The sequence below is a fragment of the Dermacentor andersoni genome, chromosome 5 (genome assembly GCF_023375885.2).
Source record: "Dermacentor andersoni chromosome 5, qqDerAnde1_hic_scaffold, whole genome shotgun sequence".
In the NCBI taxonomy this organism is placed as follows: Eukaryota; Metazoa; Arthropoda; class Arachnida; order Ixodida; family Ixodidae; genus Dermacentor; species Dermacentor andersoni.
Window position 1 is genome coordinate 45,686,688 of NC_092818.1, and position 26,124 is coordinate 45,712,811.

Below are 26,124 nucleotides of genomic sequence, written 5' to 3' on the forward strand. Positions count from 1 at the left end.
TTTTCTTCAACAGTTCTGGAAAGCAGGGCCGACAGCGAAAATGCGAGGTGTTCGGAAAGAATATATTGAACATTTCCGAAATTTTATTGCTATTCTTTAAATTTGTATTATGGTTTAAAATTCGTCGCGCATGCAGTAACAAGCAAGTCCGGGAGCCCTTATTGGCGTTCCTACGCATAAAGTTCACCTTCTACATGTCACCCCTGCCAGCCATCGCGCCAGTTACGTTGTGCTGCACACTAGCTATTTTAAATGCTTTTTTGTGTGAAGGTGCGCGCCTATTTATTTGAGTCACCTTGCCGCGAACCTTCTTAGACAACCAGGTGTAAACAGCCAATCTGTGGACGCGAAAACAGAAAGCTTAAATTCAATTCACTTTCTTTATTTCTTCACGGTGCTGTCAGTCTGTAATTTGGAAGACGTGCTGTGATCGCGTGTAATCCTGAATGAATGAGTCTGCAGAATTGATTATTCCAACGAATCCTTCCTCCTGAGTCCCACGCATTTTTCCACCAAGAGCCAAAGTCTCTGAAGTTCCTCCGATAGGTTCACAACACGGCGTGGTTGACATCGTCGTTTCCGCCAGCCACGTTGCCCGCATCCCTCTGCTCAGGTGCCTCGGCCCTGGTGCCTTCAACGGGCTTTCCTACCGAGTTCACGTCATCGTTGACTGTGGTGCTGACAACGGCTGCCTGCGTGACGGTCCCAGCATCAACGGAGGCGGGCGCTTCTTCTTCGACTTTGGTCCCATCGCTCTTGCTGGTAGCGGGGGCATCGTCTTCGGCTGGTGGAGGGAACTTTTCCTTGACTACCTTCTCCTCAACCTCAATCTTTTTAGTGGTGGCTTCGGCTGGTGGTGGAGCCTTTGTGGTGAATGTTGGGTAGAGCGGCACGCAGCTTACATTATAAGCGTGGTCGCAAACGTTGAGAGCGTCGTTGAATAGCAGGCCTGCCGGACATGGCATAAGCACGGGAAGTCCCTGGGGGTAAGCGGGAAAATAGGACATTTTACGAAGACAGTGTTATTTTGGCGTGGAAGTGGTGCCGTCTGAGGCGATACAATGAGATGCGCTCCGACAGAAACACGCAATACCAGATTCGAAATATGGAATGGTTTAGGAACAGTGCTTTAAGATGCACTCCCACGAAAGCTAGTTGCAGGTCCCAACAGCATGAACGAGTGTTCACAGGAGCGTTTTTGGTGTAATGTAAGGCACTCGTGCTGGCTAACTCGAAGCGTCGTGAAGTGTTTCAAGCTCAGGCCATTAAGTGTTTGTAAGGGAAAGCTTATGGGCTGAAAAGAAATGAAGATTAAGCCTAATTAATATGTGGATGTCACACATGCCACAGAGACGACCTTACTACAACATGTCACACATCACATACGTGCAAGTATTTTAACTGGTAATTTAACTTTAGAAATTCTCGCGAACGCGTGTCATGGAATAATAATGAACATGGCGAAAGTCTTCACATAACGCGACTAATGATTTGAAGAAACGCGTGGTAGAAAACGCAAACTGTTGCGATTTTAGCCGACTGTCCAAACTAGGGCATAATCCTATTATGGAGCTTAGACACAGGCGTAGAAACGAAATGGCTTTGTGCGTGCGAAAGTTGCGCTAACAGTAAAAATTTATAATGACACTGCTTGATAATCGGCATGAACAGAAACTGTGGCTTAGGAAACAAAGACAAAGGAAATTGATTTACTTAACTAGCAGAAAGTGCGCATGTACGATAAACTTTTCAAATGCTTTCACTTTATTTAGAAGCAGTGTTTTCTTAATAGCGAACATCCTGAGCTGATGTTCTTGATTTATGTTCCACCAGCCAGTAATTCAGTCCTTCCTTAATTTGGAGTGATTATTAAATGCAATTCACAGTAGTGTATCACAATAGGCGCTACATGAGCAGAGTTCCGTAACATAACATGCGTGAAAATCCAATACAAGCATATCAATACACAATTAGCGGTCACGTAGTCTGTGAGGATTATACATGTCAACTACAAGAAAGAGTAGAAAAAAATTTTTAAAATAGAATATTTGAAAAACGTTAATTACAAATTTGAGTGTTACTTTTACAACGCAAACCACGAAAAACGCTAATTCCTGTAGTAATATTGATTAAAGTATGTAGTTGAAATAAAAAACTGCAGGTATGAAGAAAATAAGTATAACTACAGGAATGATCAAATGAAGTAACGCAAGCATATTTGGAAGAACACCAAAATGTCTACTTATAGATCTTACTAGATTCCATGTGAAAAAAGTACTAGCAGATATTCCACAGATCAAGATTTCAAAGTGCTTTAAAAGATACATCAATCGTTGGACTCGTCACCCCATCTGCAGGAAGTACACTCCAGTCGGAGGTAGTGCGAGGGAGGAATGTGTTTTTAAATGTTTTTGTTTTGCATGAGCCCTCGGCCATTTTTTCGGGGTCGTAAGAACGTATAATACGGCATGCTACACGTTTGATGAGCATTCTTTGTTCGATTTCTAACATCTCGTGGTGTGATTGCTAGAGAAATTTTAGCCTCTCGTGATACCGCGGCGTTTTGAGTTGCTCTAGCTGGGCAGTTTGCAAAAGCGCCAAATGTAGTGATTGAAAAAATACGAGGAATACTGTCGGGATCATGACATCCCTCGGGAAGTCCTCCAGGTTGCCAGAAAGCCAGAACGTTTACCCCCGTGGTGTGATTTCATAGCGTTATGTGATTGGACACTAACACATCTAAAGAAAAGAGACACACCACATGAACACATTATACAAGAATTCCGCTCTCTTCAAGACAAGTATATAAACTACATAGAATTTTATACTGATGGTTCTAAAACGGACAAACACGCGGGTGTAGGGGCCGTAACATAAAATTGGGAAACAAGTATTCGATTACCTCAGCATGCCTCTGTCTACACAGCCGAAGTGTACGCGATATGGACGGTAGTTCAAAAGATCATTGCTGACAAACTTGAAAACACTGTCATATACACAGATTCATTAAGCGTACTGAAGGCTCTACACATGAAATCCCAAAGTGAACCCTTGTTAGGCGATATTTTGAATGCATTAACGTCAAACAAATATGGCAGATCAATTAAGTTTTGCTGGGTACCAAGCCATGTTGGAATATTGGGTAACGAAGCGGCGGATAGATGCCCATCAATGGCAGCGTACAAAAACATTCAAAATACAGCACTTCCATATAAAGACAGTGTCAATGCGATTCGGAAGGCCTTGACGTCAAAATGTCAACGCGATTGGGACACTTGTATAAGCAACAAGCTTCATCTAATTAAACCTGTAATTGGCGAGTGGAAATCATGCACTCACCAGCAACGATTCTACGAGGTGATCTTGTGTCGACTTCGAATTTGACACACACATCTGACGCACAATTTCCTTCTTCGAAAAGAAAACCCGCCAACTTGCGAAAAATGTAATGAAGCTCTTACAGTCATGCACATCTTAATAACATGTCCACACATGAATACACTGAGACGGAGGTTTTTACACAGCCTGTATAAATTGCACATTCCATTACACCCTGCCCTATTACTAGCAGATGACCCCCTAGTGCCAATTCCTAACCTCTTCGACTTTTTAGAAAAAACCGGTTATTTACACCAACTATAATGTAATGGAGGTTTACCTGCCCTAACGTTCCGTTTGATTTTGTCTTGTGACTGGCGCAGCATGGCCTTAGTCGCCTTTGTGCCACTAAACCCAAACTAACTAACTAACTAAAATAAACCTGCTTGGACACTTTACAATCACGCAGTGTTAGAGTCTCTCCAGAGTCCCATACAGATGCCGTATATCCTAATATTGGTCGGATAAATGCTTTGGGTGAGCAGATTGGGTGAGGGAACAAACACGCGTAAATGACATCTTAGTTGAAATCAAGAAAAAGAAATGGGCATGGGCAGGACATGTAATGAGGAGGGAAGATAACCGATGGTCATTAAGGGTTACGGACGGGATTCCGAGGAAAGTTAGGTGGGCAGATGAGATCAGGAAGTCTGGAGGGTCAACATGGCGACAATTAGTACATGACAGGGGCAGTTGGAGGAGTATGGGAGAGGCCTTTGCCCTGCAGTGGGCGTAACCAGGCTGATGATGATGATTATGAAATGCTTTGTATGCTATAAGTTGTATATCAAGCGTAGAATTGCACAATTCTATTTTAAGAAAGCCCAATTGTTTCAATGCCCTTTTTTCAGCATAGGCTAAAAATAAATTCTGGGGTTTTACGTGCCAAAAGTAGGATCTGATTTTGAGGCACGCCTTAGTGGGAGACTCCGGAAATGTGGACCACCTGGGGCTCTTTACAGTGCACCTAAATCTAAGTACCCGGCTGTTGTCACATTTCGCTCCCATTAAAATGCGGCCACCGTTGCTGGGATTCAGTCCCGTGATCACGTGCTTAGTAGCTCAACACGGTAGCCACTGAGCAACCACGGCGGATTTTCAACATACACTACATGTTCATTCTATCGCAGATCAGGCGCGATAATTGCTCCTAAGTACTTATAGCTATGTACGACACTCAAGGATTGACCGGCTAGGTTGTACGTCAAATTCAGGGTTCTTTTGTCGGGTTACTGTCATCGCCACAGTCTTTCGATTATTCAGAGACATTTGCCACGTGTAGCACCACTTTTATATTTTGGTCAATGTATTGTTCAATAATGCCTTATCTTGTCCCTAAGAAATTTCTTCATATAGTACGCACTCCATCTGCGAAAAGCCGGATTTCCATAAAGATGTTCTCAGCAATGCCATTTATGAAAAGCAAAAAACAAAAGAGGACAGAGAACCAGAGAACAGACCCCGGATGAAAAGCGGACTTCAGTCGAGTGGAATTGTAGCTAGAGCCGTGGATATTCGCACTCTCGACTCGGAATTCATTTTTGTGATTTCTTTACTAGAGTCGCTCTATTTTGTGATTTCCTTTTGCTCAACACTGTATTTCCCATTTATTTGTCAATTTGTTGAGTTGGAAATTTTATAAACACTAGGTGCTGATTCAGATCTGATTCAAGGCTAGCTGAACCTGCCACGTTCGGTGGAGGCGGGGGGCAATGTACGCAAGAAGGCTCATGTACAGATGTTTCAGAGTGCGTAGAACAGCGGTTGGTGAATTGAGGAATTATGCACCTGAAAATAACTTCTGCGATGGAGGATGGCTACGTATGATCGTGCTTCACTTGGGAAAATGTGTACTATGAAAATATATTATTATTATTATTATTATTATTATTATTATTATTATTATTATTATTATTATTATTATTATTATTATTATTATTATTATTATTATTATTATTATTATTATTATTATTAACCCAGTTTCATGTCAGTGCTTCTAGCACCAGCAACAGGCCCGTTAGTACTGCTGTTCTCTGACAGTATCGGTGCAGCACAGCTGCTTTTCCAAAATTTAGGCATATGAGAATTAAAGAACTCCCCTCACCCCAACCTAGCGAGGGAAATGCTGTGTTATAAACGCAGATTATTGTCTGCCCCGAGCACCCGCCGTATACCTGTTGGCACACGAAGTAAGAGGAGCAGTCCAGCGGGTTGGCGATAAAAGTGGCATCGGAGTGCTTGTCGTCCGCGGGCGGGCACCCCGAGAGCGCCCTTGCACTGCCCAGCGATACCAGGGACAGGGCCACCAGGGCTACCGAGGACAGCACGACACCACGCTGTGCCACCATGCTGTTTAGAAGCGCAAGGAAAAAAATACATGTTTAGGTTAGGGTCTTACAATCGGCGAAGGGCAAATTATTTTGAGCTGAATGTAAACAGTCTGGTAATAGTCCCTGAGTGACTACCTTCCGACGATGCTGGATTGCTTATTTTACGTTCATTGTAAGCCAGCATTCTCATGCTAGACATTGCTGGATAAGCACAGCAAATATTTCAAAGCTGCTTGTTTTCGCACTTCAGATGCGAACATGAGCTCTTTGTATCACATAATGGTGACATCCTGACCGGGATGGACGCGTTACATATCCTCCCTCCCCTTCCCGAATCCTTCATTTGGCATTATAGTTCAGAGCAAAACTTGCTCGAGCGAATTACAGCCACACCACTCGTTACGTTAGAGTTAAGGTGCCGCGCGTTAAGTGAGAGCCGCTATAACATGACAGCTGCCGCCGTCGGTAGAAGTGCATTCCTCTGGTGTAATTGAATAACGTATCTAAAACCTTCAGAACTAATTAATTTTAACCGAACCACAAAAACGAGAGACGCTCTTACTTCACTTGAATGCGACAGCAGCAGGTACCTTTTAATGTCAAATTTCGCACCGTAGAAATATCCTAAAATTGAAGTGTACGCATCTCGACGGTGGGCAAAGGAATCAAGAGGAATAAACAAGCTGTCAAGAATGTGAGAAAATGCAGATGAAAAGAGCAACGTTCTTAACGAATACTAGAATATCGCCTGAAAAAAATTGGGGTTACCACTCACGAGGAATTTTGTATGCTGTAACGGGCACGCTAAGCAGGCGTCATCCAAACGAAACGTCGGGCACAACAATGAAGGTAGCCAGTTGGTGACGACCAGTTTTTGCGAACAGAAATGTTGGCGAGCCCAGCCACTGGACATATGCTGACGCATCTTTATTAAGTATATGAATATACACTCTTAAACATATGTACGAATGTACAACCTTTATGTCGTATCTTGCCACAGAACAATAATTGTCATTTGCTTGCTTGCGTTTCCTTTCTTGAGAACGCTGCGCGCGCTACTTTCCTGTCGAGAATGTTCGGTCGTGCTTATAACACGCATGCCATTCATGACTTGGAAGTACAGGGCTCTCAGTGTTTAAGAAATGAAATGCGGACAAGACAGATGACGATCAATTTTATGTAGCAAGATATGACCTAAAGGTTGTAATTTTGCTTAAGAGTGTTGCGTTACGTGCGAGGGGCGATTATCTAGGCAATGATCTTGAGGCATTCACCAATGCAGCGAGTTGCAGACGTCTGAAGGGGATGACAAAGCGCTTCTAGGCAAGATGAGTTGCATTGAATATAGTTGTGCTTTTTTTTTATTCATGTCTGCACTATATTTGTTCCATTCAATTTTCATGAACATGCATTTATTGATATTTGAAATAAATAATAAATTGCCGGGTTTGACGCGAGAAAATCTCTATGAGGCACGCCATGCCCTAGGGAGTGGGACCCTTGAATTATTTTGACCACCTCAAGTTCTTTCACGTGCACCCGATGCATGGTATACGAAAGTTCTTGCATTTCGCTTCTACCGAAATGCGGCCGCCATATCTGGGATGTGATCCCCGGGTTTAGCGAGATGACATAAGCCAGTTGCAGGCACGTGGGAAAAACTGGAAAATTGTACTGAACGCATACTGTTATTTACAGCACCATTTTGCACTGAGAAGTAGTTCTAGTACGCTGTAAGGGCCTACTCGCTTCATCACCTTATCTTTAGCTGCACGTTAGAGAACTACTACATCGAACTACTACATAATATACTACATCACACATATCTTCAGCGGATTACTGGGAAGGCGCTTGCGGGTTGAGAAAAACCTGTGCACCGCATGCACCATTGCAGCGCACGCCGTGTGTCAGTTCCCATCAAGATTAGTAAGCAAAATTATTCACACTCACCTGAGTGCGATATCGCTGCGACTGCTATCCGTTGAGGAAAAGCTCCTGCTTTTATGCAGCTGGAGCTTCAGTATTGGGCGCGTTTTATTCTGCCACGCGAGAGAGACATCGGTCATGAACCCAACCGTTGCGCCAGAGACCTAATAAAAGGCATTGTGCGACAAGTCGGTGGGCTCGGAGGCTGCAATCAGGAGCAATATAGATCCACTGCTTAGAAATGCGCTGCAAGAAGAAGGCATTTAAGGCTTTCGCTGTGCTAAAGTCACAGTAGATAAACTCGAAGGCTCTATGTCACAGGTGATACCGATGCTCAATATATGCTATAGAACACGTGCTGAAATCATTGTTTCTCTTCAGCATTTCTCGGGAGGGCGCAAGTGTTCCTACTACAATAGCCCGTGATAGCTGTGGCAGATAATGAATTGCGCCCTTGGACATTGCCGCGAATATTTACGAGAAACGTTGCCCCGATAAGGCGGAGATAGAATTCTGAAAATGGGTTCAAAGGTCAGGGTTGTAAGAGTCTGCGGATGCAACACGCAAGAACAGGTCGCACTCAACCAAATGCAGGTGTGTGTGCGTGCTTCTGTAGGTTTACATTTTTGTTAAGCTGCTCGCATTCAGCCTGTTTGCGTATCATGTTTGTTACTAACTCGGGCCTGTTTTTCATAATATTTACGCATGTGAATGCAGGCACGTTCAGATAGTTCGGGATGCAAATATTCTCGTAGCTCAGGATACAAACATTTCGAGCCTCCGCGAGCCGGCTTAAACAACTAACCAAGTACGTAACTTCTATTTCCAAAACGCATCACCGTAATGCACATCCTATCAAGCTGAGTAAGAAGTTTTTTGATAGCACAATTCTTGATTGAAGAACTACGTGGAACTATAAAGTTCCAAGCGGCGAACGTTGTACGGCTTTTGCACACACGAGTGGTGACAGCATGGTGGCGACGGCTACGTTATCAAATTTCTTCTGCTCGTGTTTGTAGGTTAATTTATTTGCTTTTCATGTCCGATAGCACTGATTTGAGATGTTGCAGGAATATATGCGTGTGGCCTATGCAAAAAGAAATAGAGAGCCTGAGGTATCATAGTAGCGGGTGTGTTTATGTTAAGGATACGAAAAATTCCTTATGCATGCACAAGTAGCATATCGGTATATATTGCTACGTTTCTCTCTAATGCTAATTCCGCTCCCTCCACAAGCAAAGTAGTCTCTCGTTCCTAGTATGCGTAGTCATTCAGGAAAATCCACCTCACCTTTTTCTCTCTGTATCAATTTTGAATCGCTTAAACACGAATATGAAATATTTAACCTCCTTGCTTTTGTAAAAAAAATCATTTTTAAACCAAACTTGATTCCGACTACCTGTGACTCTGTTACCTTAATAACATCATGTATGTTGATGCAGCTATATGTGTATTTTTGTAATACAACGTTCTTTTGTTGGCTTTGTTTTAAACTGAGTTATTTAGCAAGGCTGTCATTGCCAGCATCGAGGGATGTTTTGGCACACGGATGTGTTCGACACTTAGTTGTGCACTAAACGAGTCCAGCGCGAGTTCCTGGTTGGACACCAGGCCGTTCGCGCCCATAGAAGGCAGATTCGAAGGTCAATGGCCAAGACCTGCCTCGTCGGTACGACCGCTCGCCCGTGTTTGCTGTTAAAGGTGTGATATTGATGGTTGCGTTTCGACGACGACAAACGAAGTGTCGTCATCGCGCAAGCCACGTGCACAGTATGGATGCACTGTTCATTACCACAACAGCCTCGAGAATAGAAAACGCCAGGTCACGCCAGTGAAATTCTGCGTATTTAAGGGAAATTCGCAGATGAGGCAAGTGGTGTGCTGGAAGCAGTCTAATTGCGCGGTTTTCTATTTCCATCAACTTTCCTTTCACAACTACCGCTTGGTAAGTGGCCCTTACATGTACAACGATAAAGCTTTGTCAGCTTCGTACATACAGGTGCGTACACTCAATGCCTGCTACTATCAAGAGTAGGGCACTGCGGGACCATCTCAGGAAGAACGTTATCCTGGTTTTATTCCCAATGGTTTTTTTACACGCTCTATTTGCGTTAGTACATAATGAGGGAATGTAAATGGCAAATATTTTTATTAAAGCGAAGCTTTCTTTGCCTAACCCCGGGGTTTGGCATTGCTGCCTGCTGGGTCGCTGAGTGGCTCGGCCGATATATATGTGGACTTGTATATGAAGGTGTTGTACCATTCACTGGTATCGCACGTCATGCATACCGGTACCTTATGTAGAGAAAACCAACGTGGAGTGGAATAAAACTAACAATTTCTTCTTTCTTTATTTTGTCAGAGCAAATGTAGAAAACGAAAGTCAAAATCAATGCTTGACTATATCTATGCTTCGTGAAAAACTAGCGCCATTAATCTGAACGCCCAAACGAGGAAGTCCGCGTCGAGGAAAATGTGTTTCTATTCATAACGTGAACGGTTGATTGTGCAAGAGCGGCGAAACCAAAACATCAAGAATGCAACGAACAAGTAAGCAGTACCCTTTCGTGCACGGAGAGTTTGCGTATGAGAGACCAACACTTGAGAGTTGATGCGAGATCTCTTTCGGAAAAAGCCAATGTTATCCAGCGGTTACCCGGAATCTCTAGTTTTGCCGGTTACGCGGTACCTGCTATAGTTGTTTTTATGTGTCTATGCTTGGTTTTGTTGCTTCTCCTGGGGAATATGTGCACCACTTAGCGCATCATACCGTGCGCACCAGCTAGCGTTAGCCAAGTAAATATATATTCCAAAATAAACTGGTACAATAAACGGTTACCAGCCCTATATGGTGGGCTGTAATCGTCCACTACCAAAATATCTTTGTGTACCAATTACTGGGCTAATTATGAAAAAGAATAATAAGATATTACACAAACAACAATTTGGCTAACGTTAGCTAGCATACCCTATGTAGCTTACGCGAGAGAAACATATTCGTGGCTGGGCGAATTCTGTGCTCTTTGGGTTCACACACAGTAGTTTCTTTTATTTTTACCTGTTTTCGTACACTTTGCATTATGTCATTAGGTGAATACCGCTCGTGCTCGTTAGGTCAAGTGCATTGAATTTCCCCTGCTCGTTTGTTTCTGTATGATTTATCAAACTTCCCGTTGTTGTGTCTTGGATAGTATTCATTCTTATGCGTTCGCGTCATGTGTGGATTTACGCAGTGTTCATCGTGAGTACCAGCAAAGTACCGGCGTCATGCCTGATTCAGTGACCAGCTGCTGCGGAAAAAGATCTGACAGCGCTCATCTCACGATGAATGTCGACATTACTGCAATCAGCGTTGAAGCACTCTATCCACACACCTTGTCACAACCACCAAAACGCGTCTTGTATGAGTGGGGTATGACAGGTCCTTGTCAACAGTGGGGAGTAGAAGTCCAGATCAAGCAATAGCTGAGGCCGCCTTCTTCATCTTTAATGCGATTATCATCCTTAGAGTACTTCGCGCACTTTCAGTGGGCTAATGATCTATCTATCTATCTATCTATCTATCTATCTGCCTGCCTGCCTGCCTGCGTGCCTGCCTGCCTGCCTGTCTGTCTGTCTGTCTGTCTGTCTGTCTGTCTGTCTGTCTGTCTGTCTGTCTGTCTGTCTGTCTGTCTGTCTGTCTGTCTGTCTGTCTGTCTGTCTGTCTGTCTGTCTGTCTGTCTGTCTGTCTGTCTGTCTGTCTGTCTGTCTGTCTGTCTGTCTGTCTACTTATCTATCATTCCACCTGTCTATCTATCTATCCATATATCTATCTAACTAACCGTTTTCGCATAAACCTGGGTCTCATAGTAGGCCGTGGCCGAATAATTAACATGTCGGGCTACTGCGCTGAAGGAACAGTGTTCGAAACCAACTGTTAGACCAACTTAAGTCTCTAGGTATGTGGCACTGTGTACCATTGTGCCACACTTCGGCGAATCTCTTTCACATCGACATGACTTACTGCTGTTGCCGCCTTGAGTATCTGGTATGGGCATTACCGTTATTCAATGAGTCTGTTTAATGCTGATTTGGAGCGCACAGCATGTGCCACTAGGTCTATGCTGCTCATCACGAACCTCTTTGCTTCCAAGTTGGCTCGCTTGGCGTGTGCCGCCGGTAGGTGTGTGTCACCCTTCAATGAAGGTCTTTGTTAACTCGGTGATTTCCGCTAGTAACGTGCCGGTTTATAATGATCAGAAAAGAATCTTTTCAGAACAAGCTGTTTCTTATTGAATTACCACTGTTAATGTGCATACAAAATTTTATAAGCAAGGAAGAGGGGCAAGAGCAAGAGCACTTGTTCAAGACCACCCTTACACAAGATGGGCGGATGCGGCAAAGTATCCAGGGACACCTGCTTTCGCAATAACCGCAGGTAATACACAAGGCGAGATAAAGGCCGCTGTCGTGATAGTCGCAAGAAATTCGGACAGGGCCGAAGAGGTGACAATACCACTGGCCATGTACACGTGACCCGAAAATGCCGTAATGCTAAGCGACTAACTAGCGTGTCCCAACGTACAATAAATGCATGATATCCACCATAGCTCTGAAAATCCTGCTGGAAATATCTAAACTTCACGCAAGTTCCCGAGAACAACGTAGTCCGGTGGTCTTGTCACAAGTTAATGGCGGCACGCGCAGTGGTAAAAGCGGCAGCGCGAGATATGCAAGCCAGGTTTTCGTGCCAGAGCGGATCCGAAGGCGACGATGACCGAGGATATTCCCAAGAAATATACGGATATGCCGCAGTGTTACAAATTCAAAAGAAAATTCGAAAGAAAGACCACACCCCAGTTTAACCAGAGAAGAGACAGTTGCTCTGCGGCGTCTCCAAACATACAGATATGTGCACAGCATTAGAATGCATAGGATGCATCCAACCCAATTCTGATACGTTGGCCAGTGGTGCGGTGTGCCGGAAACCATTGGTCACATGGTGATGGGGTGTACTCACCTTGCAGAACCCAACAATCAAGAAGCTCAATCTAGCATAACCGAAGACAAAAGCACAGAAGACCGCCAAGAGTCACGGGAAGCCATGCTAGGGGCTCCGGACTTGGAGGACAAACGCAAGCTGGTGAACCAGGCCAGGGAAGCAGCAAAGGCTAAGAGCTACCTGGACTGAGGAGACCAGCCGTATTTGGTGAAGAAAGCGTTTTTCTTCCTTGAAACGCTCATTAAACGTTCGCTCTCTCCCTTCCCGCATCAGGTATGTGTGTAGCATTATTCGTGGGCAGATCCAGTCCATATTGCAATCTAACAATATAGGCTGATATGTGCTACTGAGTAAATGGTGTGTGTGTGTTTTTCCAGGGCCGTTTGCCGCCGTGATAGGATATATATATATATATATATGTATATAGTGACGTAGTAAAGACATTGAAGAACACCGCAGGTAAATACGCCACGTGGTGGCACTCACACCAAATAAACCCCGATGTACCGAAAAGCTGGATATGCTATTTACGGCTTATTTCATATTTACATATTCTTTTCAATCTCTGTTAACACAACGAGGTACCAATCATTTTGCGGATCTCGTGCTTCACTGTTCAAAATTTCTTTGGAAGTTGTCTAGCATTGTGTATTCGCGGCGCTGAATCGAGTTGATGGGCCATTTTTGTTTATAAATCACGCTACGAAATACGCGCAGGAGCTACAACATAATTGTAACAAACAGCTATCTCAGAAAGTACATTAACACAATAATTATTAGCACGACAGAGCTCAATACCTTTCTCTGCTTAAACGAACGTCATGCTCGAATTTTGTTCCGTTTTCTATAAGGATTTTCGCCTTCGTTGTAGTAAACCAACATCTTGTATTATTTTTATGCCTCTCTTTTACAATGACGTGTGCTTTAGGCAGGTGAGAGGCGAAAGAAAGAGGAGAGCTTTCAGGCTTAAAATATTCTGCTTCGTTTATTTTCCACTTAGATAAAGAATAAAAGTCTCTAAATTTAGGCCATGCAATAGGCTACAATACTGCTGAAGCATTTTCTGTATGGATGCCCATGAAGGCGAGCAAGAAAGTTGCAGGTTTGCGCAAAAGGCCAAACATAGATATCGATAGCAATGTATCAGAAAACTACACGAAGTAAGGTTTGTAGATTTATCGGATGCAGAAATGTGGAGCAAACATTCGCTTACTCTAATAATTGGCAAGTGTGCTCACACGCGCTCAGAGGCAAACATGAAAAGCGCCCACTATATAACCCCGGAAACTCGCAGTCACGACGCCAGCATGATAGAGTGCGTGTAGAGGGGAGCGTACGTGACTTCCAAAACTAGGGGGCGCACGGCAAGACAACGCATATGAACCGACCAGCCATCTCGGCTCGCAATGCATTTCAAGCCAACGCAGATTATCTCTAAGACAGGACGCGAGCCACGCCAAGCGCAGCCACGGTTTCGCTTATGGAGGCCCGCTCACCTACACCTGATAGCAGGGTTACGAAGCTAGGACGCAGTGCGGCTTTCTCACGCTTTCATAACTAGCGGCATCCTGTATTCAGTACCCTACTTCCACTTGCGGAAGCGCGATGAAAGCGGGGTAGAGGTTATCCTCTGCAAAATGATGGAAAAGGCTCTCGATCTCCCGGTATACACTTCTAACGGGCGACTTCTCGACCTTGCAATGGTCATCACCTTCCAGAAGCTAAAAGAAGCCAATCTAACAAATGAATAGACAAAGTTAGCCCAAACACAATCGGGTCAACTACTCCTGGCTCGACTACGCATCCAACACGATTTCCATATAAAAGAAAGATTCAAAGTGCCAGAACTACGGAGACGCACCATCAGAGTTCGACCTCTTCCAAATAAGATGGATAGAGAAGACCGTAGTGGATGCCGCCAAGCGGGGGTGTAAGCTTTACTATGGCAACATACATGCAGTTTACTACGTAGATGTCGTTGGGCCAAACCATTGGTGATGGTATACGGCAGCAGTCATACATCAGGGAACACAGGTAGATCGTCCCACATTTTGTGCACCAGGTAAAACAGAAGCAGAGGAGGTAGCGATCCCCTAGGTGCCTCGGACTAATTCTCAATATATCATTTCGGATTGGCGTGGGGCGTGCCTTAACCACGTGGCTCGCTGGGTTCACCCTACTGGCGGAATGAATACTGCAAAAATGCTGCAGGGATGTTGATCACACCCCCGCTGTATAATTTGGAGTTCTGACCATGGGGGCCTTCGAGGGAATGTAGCTGCTGATGCGGCAGCCCGTGCACTCACTTACCGGGTGCCCCTTTGGCCTCTGAGGCCCTGGAACAAGAACGCCGAAGTCTTTTGAGTTCCGAACACATTGCTACCTCATATAAGGATAGCCATCGCCGGCACCCAGCCCTGGCTAAGGGACTGGGGAAAGCGAACGAACGCGGCCTACTTCGCTTATATAGACTAACACAACGCTCTGCCGGGCAGTAATAAAACATTTTGATCCGGCGATCCCTGGCAGGTGCCAACGCTATGGAGAGGTGGCCTGCCAGCAAAATTCAGCTCTCCCCTCCTTCCCCCCCCCCCCCAACCCTACCCGAGAGGACTTAGAGACGGCCCTGCTTGGCTGCTCAGACCTTCAGGCCCAAAAGGCCTTGGTCAAGAGGGCCAGACTGGCGGCTTCGACCAGTGGGGCCCGTACTAAAGACTCCACCAATATGTAGGGCTCCTGCATGAGTCCGCACCTCTGTTTCTTGTTTAATAAATGCTTTCCACCACCACCACCACCCACTTGGATTACTACCCTCTTTAGGCAAACAACGCTGGGTGAGTAAGGACACTGCGCGACTCAAGTAGTTGAAGTTGAAGTTGAAGTTTATTTTCCTTCAAAGATGAAAGAGGGAACTGCGACAAAAGGCGGTAAAGCCTGACGAGGTCACAGTTCCCCAAAACAGCCGATACAGCAGTGAGCAACAAAGAAATAAATATTAACATAGTATGATAGTGAAAAATACATTGCATCAAAACAACATTGCATCAAATACATTGCATCATAGTATGATAGAGAACAAACTACATTTCATGAAACGACAATATTACCGTGAAAAATATTACTTTTAATACAAAGCCAGTGCACCATAAATCAAAGGCAGTGTATAAACATGGCATGAGGTCGATAAAGAAAACCCTCACATAAACAACTTGATACGAAAACAAGAGATGCTTCGCTAAGTAAGAAACTGAAATCATATTGAGTCAGTGCTAATTAGTAACTTTTTTATGTCTTTTTTAAATTTGTTCTTAGAGAGATCAAACATGACGCTTAAAGATGGGTTATTGAGAAAAACTGTAATTTGGTAATCGAGCTTTTGTTTGCCGTAATTTGTCCTCGTTTTAGGGACCAAGTTTCTGTGTTGCCGAAGGGGATATTTAGAAGGAGGGCGGTTTGGAACAATGGAATACAAACGATTACGATGGATGTACTGTAACAGGCGATATATGTAAACATGGTTTGCTTTAAGTAAATTATCCTTATGATAGAGTGGTAATGTTGGTAGGTTTTCGGGCCTACCATGGTAAGCCTCAATAGCCCGCAATGCCTTCTTTTGTAAAAGCAATAACTTCTGTAAATTACTTATTGTTGTAGTGCCCCAGACCAGTGCACAATAGGACAATTTGGAAAAAAATAGTGCATAGTATATGGACACCTTTAGGGAAACTGGCAAGAGATCGCTGATCCGGTAAAGACAACCTACAGTTTTACTAAGGTTCGTAATAAGTTTTGAAATATGTGTGTTCCATGATAAGTGCTCATTAAACCAGACACCAAGAAATTTCTGAGTTGTTACCTGTTGCAGTTTTGTGTTGGCGTATATTAGGCTAAGTGTGTAATGAACAGAGGCATTAATGGGTCTGAAAATTATGTACCTCGTTTTTGACAAGTTTAAGCTAAACTTATTCGCCTGCATCCAAGTATATAATTTTACCAAATAAGCGTTCACGATAGTTTCTAATTCCGGCAGAGTACGTGATGTGAAAAAAATATTTGTATCGTCAGCATACATAACCAAATCTGGAGAATCAGGTATGTTACAGATGTCATTTATATACAATAAAAACAAAAGTGGACCTAATATAGACCCCTGTGGAACCCCTTGGGTAATGCGCAAACGGTCCGAAACAAAAGTATTCCATTTAACGTATTGTATTCTGTTATTTAAGTAACTTTTCAGCAGGTTTAGAGCTATTCCGCGTATACCGTAACTGTTCAGCTTACTCAAAAGAATTTCATGCTGTACGCAGTCAAAAGCTTTCCGGAGGTCTAAGAACAGACCGAGAGTGTATGCTCTGGATTCAATGTTGTCAATGATCTTTTCTTTAACGGCGAGTAATGCTTGCTCAGAAGATTTATTTTTCAAAAAACCATACTGAGAAGTAACCATACCTTTCTGCTCATACAGGCACGCCTTCACTTGCACGTACAGCACACATAGCGCAGGGTGCGATTTGGTATTATTGTAACTGGACTTTATAGGGAACCCTCAAGGCAACGCTGATGCGACGGTTGAAATTCGCCTGCAGTGTCCTCATTATTACTATCGCAATAAAAAGATGAATTGCAGACAACAAAATGTGCCCAACACCCCTATATCTAAAGAAAGAGTTCCACATCACGTTCGAGAAATAGGAGGCATTACACACGGCCATCAATATATACCCAGTCCACTTGGCATTATGTTTATATATATGTTATAAGTAAGCAAAAAATTAAAGCAAATGTAAGTATGCAAGAACAAATTGCCAGTTGCTTAGACTAAGCCTGCTTTTGAAAAAAAATTGGATGACGTTTAAGCTTCACGTTTAAGAGTGGAACGTGATAGCATTGAAAGATCCCTAACTGTTTGTAACGCTTCCCGGCAACTGCAGCTTTCTTGCGGATGCGCGGCGGCGCACTCCGTCTGGCACCGAGCGGGCCACGCCACTCTAGGAATGGTAGAAACGCTGGAAAAAGGGTTTCTCTTGGAGTTTACGCATAACAGAATTGTGTTTTCTGATAAATTCAAATTACAAACCGACGCTATCACACCTAAAGGCTGTTTTCAGGTCACGCTTTACGATTTTCCTGACGCATTTTACATTGACAAATTGAAATAGCTCAGTAACGCTTATGAACGACAAGGAGGGCCTGCATGGTTGTGGCTCGGAAGAAGTTTTCGCGAAACGATGTCCGACCCTGACACCGGATACTTGCGACGCGAGGCCGTTTACGCTATCTTGTTAATGACAAATACATGGTGCAGGGTGTGGCAGAAGATGGGTAGTGTCTCCCACTTCCCTTCAGTTACAATATTCCGTTCACCTCCTCTTCTCCACGATAAAGCTGTCCCAGAGAACAAAGAAAACTACATTTACGGTGGCGCCATAAATAAATGTTTCTTCAACACTGTAACTAAGATAGCATTAAAAAAATGTGAGCGGTCTTACTTCTGCAACCGTGCTACTTCTTCATGCCTTTTTTCCTCTGCCCTATATTGATGCAGGGTTCGCAAATTCAGTACTTGGGTCACTGTAGTGCGAATGTTTCTCTTGATAGCGTCAACCATGTAGGGGGGTGGGGGGATGTCTTGCGCAACCATGACGAAGAATCTATGCGCAATAACTCACTTGGAACAAGGGAAGAGCCAGCACGGCTGAGGGCTGGCTTTTCTAGTGAAATATGCGTTTGCAAGTGTACCTGTAGGCCTGCAATTTCTTATGAATTAGATTAGAGTAAATTGTACGTAAGGAAGACGAAGAAGTGGCTCTTGTGTGGAACCCCGTTTTCTACTGTTCTCATTTTGCGAGTATTCTTGCGTGTTTTCGGGAGGCGCCGCTTCCGAGACCTTCGGCGATGGAAGCGGAGTCAGCTAGACGTCCGGAGGAGACCGACGTCACAGCGTCGAGCGCTCCGAGGAAGCGCAATCACCTGATGAGCGACACAGGCAGCGAGGACACCCTGCTGTACTACTCTGCTTCAGAAGAAGATCTGTCGGATGACGGTGACTACTTGACAGTTGTGAGGCAAAAAGGAAAGAGGAGAATCGTCACTGCCTCCTCGTCTTCAACAAGGACGACGGCGGCAGCAAAGACCCATGACACGGCTCATACCATCCTCTTCTTACCCGTGACGCCGACCGACAACCTGAATCGGCTAAACAGGCAAGCCGTATCTGTAACACTACAGGCTGTTGTTCCAAATGAGATCACGGATATGAGAGTTAACACCCGTAAGAACATTCTCGCGGTTGATGTCAAGAACAGAGCAGCATTGGATATCTTGAGTACAGTGAAAATGCTGGACAAGATAAATGTTCGCACCATAATACCACAGGACAGCAATACTATATCAGGTGTGATTTATGATGTCGATGAGTCAATCGACGACAACGATCTGCCTGTTTTGGTCAAACCCGCCACAGCAGATGTTCCTATTATTGAAATCCGTCGCCTAGGAGATTCACGCTGTGTGAGGATAACTTTCAAGGGAGGTAGCTTGCCGTCCCACGTGAAAGTTGGATTTTTTCGTCATCCAGTGCGACCGTTCGTTCCAAGACCACTTCAGTGTCGTAATTGTTTGAAGATCGGGCATGTCAGCGGCATATGCAAAAATTCGACCGTGTGCGCGAGATGTTCTGAGCAGCACAGTGCAGATGCTTGCCGTGCGACTCACTTCAAATGTGCCAATTGCTCCGGTCCCCATGAAGCATCGTCGAAAGACTGCCCGAGACAGAAGACAGAGCGGAAAGTCCTCAAACAAATGGTGAGAGACAACTCAACTCACAGAGCGGCCGCCGCCAAAGTACGACGGCGTAGTGTCCGCCGTCACCGTAGACGATCCTCGTCTACTAGAAATGCTGATACCGTCGCAAGACAGCCGATACTTCCTGAGGCTGGTGCTCCCAAGGCGCTCACCCACACTAACAACACGGTCTCTAATGACGCAGTGAATACCTCTACTGCAAACGACTGGCCTGCACTTCCGACATTAAGTCCTCCAGCCCAACAAAGGTCGACGGTGGACTACCGACGAACCAATGAGGGCGCAGATCACGTGCGAGGTCAAGACAAGCAAGTAATCGCCATAATAAGATCTCTAATGAATGTCATTCGCGTGTTGTTAAACGACATGCAGACGCCATCTGCTCGAGGTGCACTACAAGTGCTGGACGGCCTGGATCCGGTTCTTGCGAGCATCGAGTAGCAATCACAATGGCTCTACCGCATCAGCCGTTCTTCAGACAAGTCAAGGAAGCATCTATTATGCAATGGAATGCCCGTGGCCTGAAATCCCGCAGTGATTTTCGCCATTACGTTTTCACCAATCGATTCCCCATTGTTGTCGTCTGTGAACCGAAGCTACAGACACCCGTCCGGATCTCAGGCTATGAACCTCATGTGTCATCGACTTGTACTGACATTAGCAAAGTGACCATCTACATACGGTGTGAATTGACTTATGTTGTTCATCCAGTGCGGCCACATGACACTAATCAGTATGTGTGTTTGACCGTGAAAAAACAAAACCTTGCGTTTACTTTAGTGGGCGCTTACCTTTCTCCATCAAGTCGTTTTGATAGGCAGAGACTGAGTGACATTATAGATGCGGCACCTGGTCCATGGATTGTTGTTGGGGATTTCAACGCGCATCATTCACTTTGGGGAAGCAACAAGATAAATTCGAAAGGAAGAAACCTCGTGTCCTTTGCTTGCGACCATGAACTTTGTTGTCTAAATGATGGCAGTCCCACGTTTCTGCGCGGCCGGACATACAGTAGTTGTTTAGACTTAGCATTTGTTTCGCGATGCCTCACTCGCTGCGTCCATTGGTTCGCAGATATAGAAACCCACGGAAGCGACCACATTCCTACCTACCTGCAGATAAAAGGCCTCACCAAATCCGTTGCATCAAATTTTAAACAAACAATAGATTGGCCCGTGTTTAAATCCCTTATGGAAGACGCATGCCACGAAGGCATTTCGTCCACACTAGAATTTGAGATCGCCAAGGCTATGCAGGATGCTATGCGCTCATTTCGGCCATTAGAAAAATACACAGATTTTGATTCGGAAATACAGAGCCTCCGTGCAGTCCGCCGGCGAGCGGAGCGACGGTACCGACGGACTAAATCACTCTACGACCTTAGAGAGGCCAGACGCATTCAAAAGAAAATTCAGCGTCGTCTTGCTGTACTGCACAACCAACGCTGGAAGTCGTTTTGTGAGTCTCTCGACCCACGTAAACCTCTGTCGGTTGTCTGGAGAACAATCCGTGGTCTTCGAACAGCTCCTCAACAGCGTCGTCCATTTAAGTCTCTAGCCCTACATCAAGGACGCCGAGAAGTCGAGGTGGCCGAAGATTACTGCGCAAGGATCGCGGGTCCGGCGCTCACGTATTCACCTTGCGCACCTATTCCCATTGTGCCCCCTTGCTCCCGGGATCCTCGTATGGACGCTGCTTTCTCCATCGAAGAACTGGAGGCCGCACTTGCTGGTTGCAGGCGATCTTCGTCACCAGGACACGATGGCATCACATACTCTGCGCTTGTAAACCTTGGTCAAGAGGCCAGAGATGCCCTTCTTGGCCTATACAACGCATCATGGCGTGACGGCTTGGTCCCTACAACGTGGAAATCCAGCCGCCTTGTTCCACTCCTCAAGGCTGGCAAATCCCCGTTGGAATTGTCATCTTACCGTCCAATAGCACTGGCCAGCTGTGTCGGCAAGGTAATGGAAAGAATGATACTTGCACGACTAGAATGGTACTTGGAATTCTACAACGTCTATCCAGAGGTAATGGCTGGTTTTCGACGTGGCCGCTCGTCAATAGATAGCGTTATCGACCTGGTAACATACGTACAACACCAGAAACATCTGAAACGAATCACTGCGGCCCTATTCCTTGATGTTAAAGGTGCGTACGACAATGTAGATCATCAGGCAATTCTGGACGCCTTAGAAGCTGTAGGGATTGGTGGACGCACCTTTCGCTGGATATGCAACTATTTGCATGGAAGATCTTTCTTTATTTTGACTGAAGACGGACCAACGCCATCTAGCTATACCAGTCGTGGTGTACCGCAGGGCGGAGTACTCAGCCCTACCCTTTTTAACCTGGTGCTCGTTGGTCTCGCTGATTCGTTACCGCAAACTGTACAGCTCTCCGTATATGCAGACGACATTTGCATATGGGCTTCAGGCGTGACACGTGTACAAGTCCGCGCACGACTTCAGAAAGCCTCAACGGCTGTGTCAAGATACCTAAGAAGACAAGGCCTGGAGCTTTCTGCTGAGAAATGTGCAGTCGTTGCTTTTACTCGTAAATCGATGTCCCCGTATGCTTTGCGGATTAATGACCAAATCATACGATATAGACGAACGCACCAATTTCTTGGCGTCATCATTGATAGAGACTTGTCTTGGAGCCCTCACATCTCGTACATGACAAAGCGTTTGGCCGTCATTGTGGACCTTCTTGCGTTTCTCGGCGGGAAGTCCTGGGGCGCAACAGTACCGTCAATGTTGCAACTATATCAAGCACTGTTTTTGGGCTTCCTGCGGTACAGCTTACCTGTAATAGGTAATACTTGTACTACGAATATTCGCAAACTCCAGAGCGTGCAAGCCCAAGCACTCAGGACTTGTCTCGGTCTTCCCAAAACAACGTCATCGATTGCGACAGTGGCCATAGCCAGAGACGCGCCTTTGACAGTCCACATTGATACAGATGTCCTGAGAGCGCACATCCGACACCTGACTCGGATTCCCTCACACCATCTTGCTTGCTTGCCAGCAAAAAGGCCACTTTCAACTTTTGCTAAAACTATTGTAAGACATCAGTCGTACTTGCCATCAGAATTTACGCCCGCTTCACGATTGTCAGATCCATTGTGGTGTCTGCACCGGCCGGAAGTGCAACTGGCAATTCCAGGAGTCAGAAAGAAAGCTGGAGCGCCATTACAAGCTTTGAAGCAAGCAACTTTGGAGCACATTCACAACGTGCACAGATTCCGGAAACATATATACACAGATGGCTCAGTAAAACTCAACAGCGCTGCTGCTGCAGTCATCATCCCGGCACAATCTGAGGAAATCAAATTAAGAACTTCATGTGTGACCACATCGACGGGTGCAGAACTCGCGGCGCTCCGTGCTGCACTTGATTTCATTAAGCAGAAACCACCGCAACAATGGACAGTCTTCAGTGACTCCAAGGCAGCCCTTCAGTGCATACGAAGCCCAATGCGCCACGGACCCAATGAACAACTGGCCTCAGAAATTCGGCACATATATAATCAAAGCTATGATAAGGGTCACAACATAATCTTTCAGTGGCTTCCAGGACATTGTAACATCAGCGGGAATGACCAAGCCGACGAAGCCGCCCGATCGGCACATGAAAGTGGTCAACGAGTTTTCATTCCGCTTTCGCGAACAGACGCTGCGGCTGGGCTGCGATTGATGTCCCGTGAGTGTACTTTGCCCCTGTGGGACTCAAATGTTTTCACCATGTATCGGTTGCGTTCGTTGTCTCCGGACATACGGATGCACCTCCCGCCTGGATTACCACGACGTGAACAGACCATGCTTTACCGTCTGTGGCTAGGCGTTGCCTTTACAAACGCCTATGCTTTCCTCATAGGAATGGCCAACAGCCCCACGTGCGACACATGTAACATCGACGAGACGCTCGCACACATTATCTGTGTCTGCCCGCGATACAGTGCTGAGAGACAAGTGATGTGCAGGGTACTGGACCAGCTGGACAATCGTCCACTTTCAGAACTAAAAGCTTTAGGCCAATGCTCCGAAAGAACATCCGCGTTGAAGGCCTTACTCGCACTATTAACGTTCTTGCGGTCTACGGGGCTTCACGACAGACTCTAAGAATGCCGCCCCCTACCGTTCTGTAGTGTACGCGCTTTGTTCGTGCTTGTCTCCCTTTCTTTCTATCTCCCCCTTCCACTCTATTTCTCTTTTTATCCCTATTAACCCTTCCCCCTGCGCAGGGTAGCCAACCGGAACTACCTCTGGTTAACCTCCCTGCCTTTCTCTGCATTATTTTCTCTCTCTCTGTACGTAAAGTGAACCCAAATTCGCTTCCGAAAACATGGAAATCAAAAATCCGAGGTCACCTAAGCACTTTTTGTGAGTTGAGAATGTGAAAGCAATAATGTCCAGTTGAACACGGCTGAGTGGTCCTTTGAGTTACGAGCCCTGGCGGGCAACCGAGCCCGTTGCGACATTTGGCGCGTTTTGGCCTGACCTTGACCGTTTTGGCCTGACCTGGCGCAATTGGAACGTAGGCGAGAACTGGTGCGGACAAGAAACACGCGGTCAACATAACCTTCCGAGGGCGACCACGAGGGTGCCCTGTGTTCGACACCTACATCAAACTTTTCTGTCTTCTTTTTACCCCCGTGCAGCAGAGCGGAGAGAAAGCGAGAAAAAGCAAGAAATGCGGATGCGATTTTTGTATCAAGCTTACGCATCCTATATTGTGAAGTAAATTGCACCATTATGGGTGTTCTTTTTTGGGTACATAACTCACCTCTTTAACCCAGGCAAAACAGTGTTTTAGCTAACCAATACACCAATATAAATGGGTGATTTTTGGGAATATCACCTTTTGCACCCATCGGTTTTTTTTCCCAAAACGAGCACTCAACTTTTTTTTCAGCGATGTATTTTATTCTATCCAACAATAGTATGCGGAATGTCCGCTCAAGAAATTTCGAAGTGCTTTCCGAGACGTTTATAAAAGAATTCAGCGAAGAAAAAATTCACCGACGATTAGGATACCGCCAAGTGCGAAATTTCAGCTTAGCTGTATACGTGTTTCGTTTTCGCGATGTATCGAGGCATCCCACCGATCCCCGCACTGACTGGAAGAGACGCGACGCGCAGCGCTGTAGATAGACCGGCCATACAGTTAGCGCTTCCCTGCAACTGCCGATTATGCGAGCGGAATATTCACCAAGGAAGGCTTGTGCGGGAAACGGTATGCGCGAAGGCGAACTTTCTGGTTCTTCCTTTCCCCCCGCACGGCCGGTGCTTCCGTAGCCACGGACGTGAGTGCCATCTGGTAGTGGTTCAAGTGGTTTCCTCCGCTTTCCCTCTCATGCTGCTGATGCCCCCTGCTTCTTCACTTTCCTCCTTGCGCTATCCTTGCTCTCGCAGTCCTTCATTCGCTGCTGCGCCCTGCGTTCACTCTATCATCGTTCACTGTGTTCGTTCGCTCGGCAACGCCTAGGGAGGACGAGGCACGCCGACGCTTAACGCAGGAACCCGCGCCGCACTTCACATGCCGCACTTCACTGGGATGCGAATTTCGGACCTAGAAATTACCATTCGAAAGTGTTGCCCTCGGCCACTCCGCCAACAGAACCACAAAAGATAACACGGTAACTAATAAGTATGCTGGCATCCCTAGCAGCTGTAGTATGGTGATGCCACGCTCTTCAGTTTATCGATGTCTTCACTATGCTAAAACAATTTAAGCCAATCTAGCAGTAAGATCTGTAAAGCATAAGTAGACAAGCGGAAAAGAATCATTACGTCTCCCCACTTTGCGGCCGGAGTGCGCCATACCTGCGAAACATTCCGTGTGCTTATCCATTACAGATTGCTTCATGTGTACCTGCGCACGCCGATTTCAGCAAATACCGCATAAGCCAGAGAAAGACTTACTGTACATCATATTGCGTGGGCGGCGATGCTTTACCAGAAAGAGCATGCGCCTGAATTGCTAGGATTGGCTGAGGCACTATGATTTGCGAAAGCTTGGCAGCAATGAATAATAATAATAATAATAATAATAATAATAATAATAATAATAATAATGTAATGAAGAAAAGAAGATAATGACATCCCGATCATCATCATGAATTGACGATGCCCTTGATTGCCTACAAGGTGCCAAGTTTCTTTCATCGTTAGATTTGCGTTCCGGGTATTGGCAGGTGCCTTTAGCAGAGGCCGACCGTTCAAATACAGCCTTCGTCACGCCTGACGGTCTATATGAATTCAATGTCATGCCCTTCGGCCTCTGCAATGCGCCTGCCACCTTCGAGCGCATGATGGACTCGGTTCTGCGGGGTTTGAAGTGGCACATGTGTCTCTGCTACCTCGACGACATTGTTGTCTTTGCGCCAGATTTCGCAACGCATCTGGAACGCCTCAACCATGTCCTGACGTGTCTGAAGACCTCTCAGCTGCAACTAAATCTCAAGAAGTGCTGCTTTGCTGCGCGAAAACTTACAATTCTCGGTCACGTCGTGTCAAAGGACGACGTGCTTCTGGACTACGTGCCGTGACCGACTTCCCCAAACCAACGACTCTAAAGCAGTTACGAAGCTTCATAGGGTTATGCTCCTACTTTCGTCGGTTTGTGCGCAACTTCGCCTCTATAATTGCGCCTTTGACCCAACTTTTATGCAGCGCCTCCAATCTTTCGTCATGGTCT

General features: G+C 45.6%; 1 protein-coding gene across 1 annotated transcript; it reads right to left on the bottom strand.

Annotated features, from left to right (window-relative positions):
- Window positions 1-361: 361 nt before the first annotated feature.
- LOC140218332 (uncharacterized) lies at window positions 362-7,965 on the bottom strand. Its single transcript, XM_072288071.1, has 3 exons — window positions 7,659-7,965; window positions 5,553-5,727; window positions 362-980 (listed from the first exon to the last, which is right to left on the bottom strand). Exons 1-3 carry the CDS (start codon window positions 7,772-7,774, stop codon window positions 549-551), a joined length of 723 nt encoding a protein of 240 aa, XP_072144172.1. The 5' UTR covers window positions 7,775-7,965; the 3' UTR covers window positions 362-548.
- Between the last annotated feature and the right edge of the window lie 18,159 nt (window positions 7,966-26,124).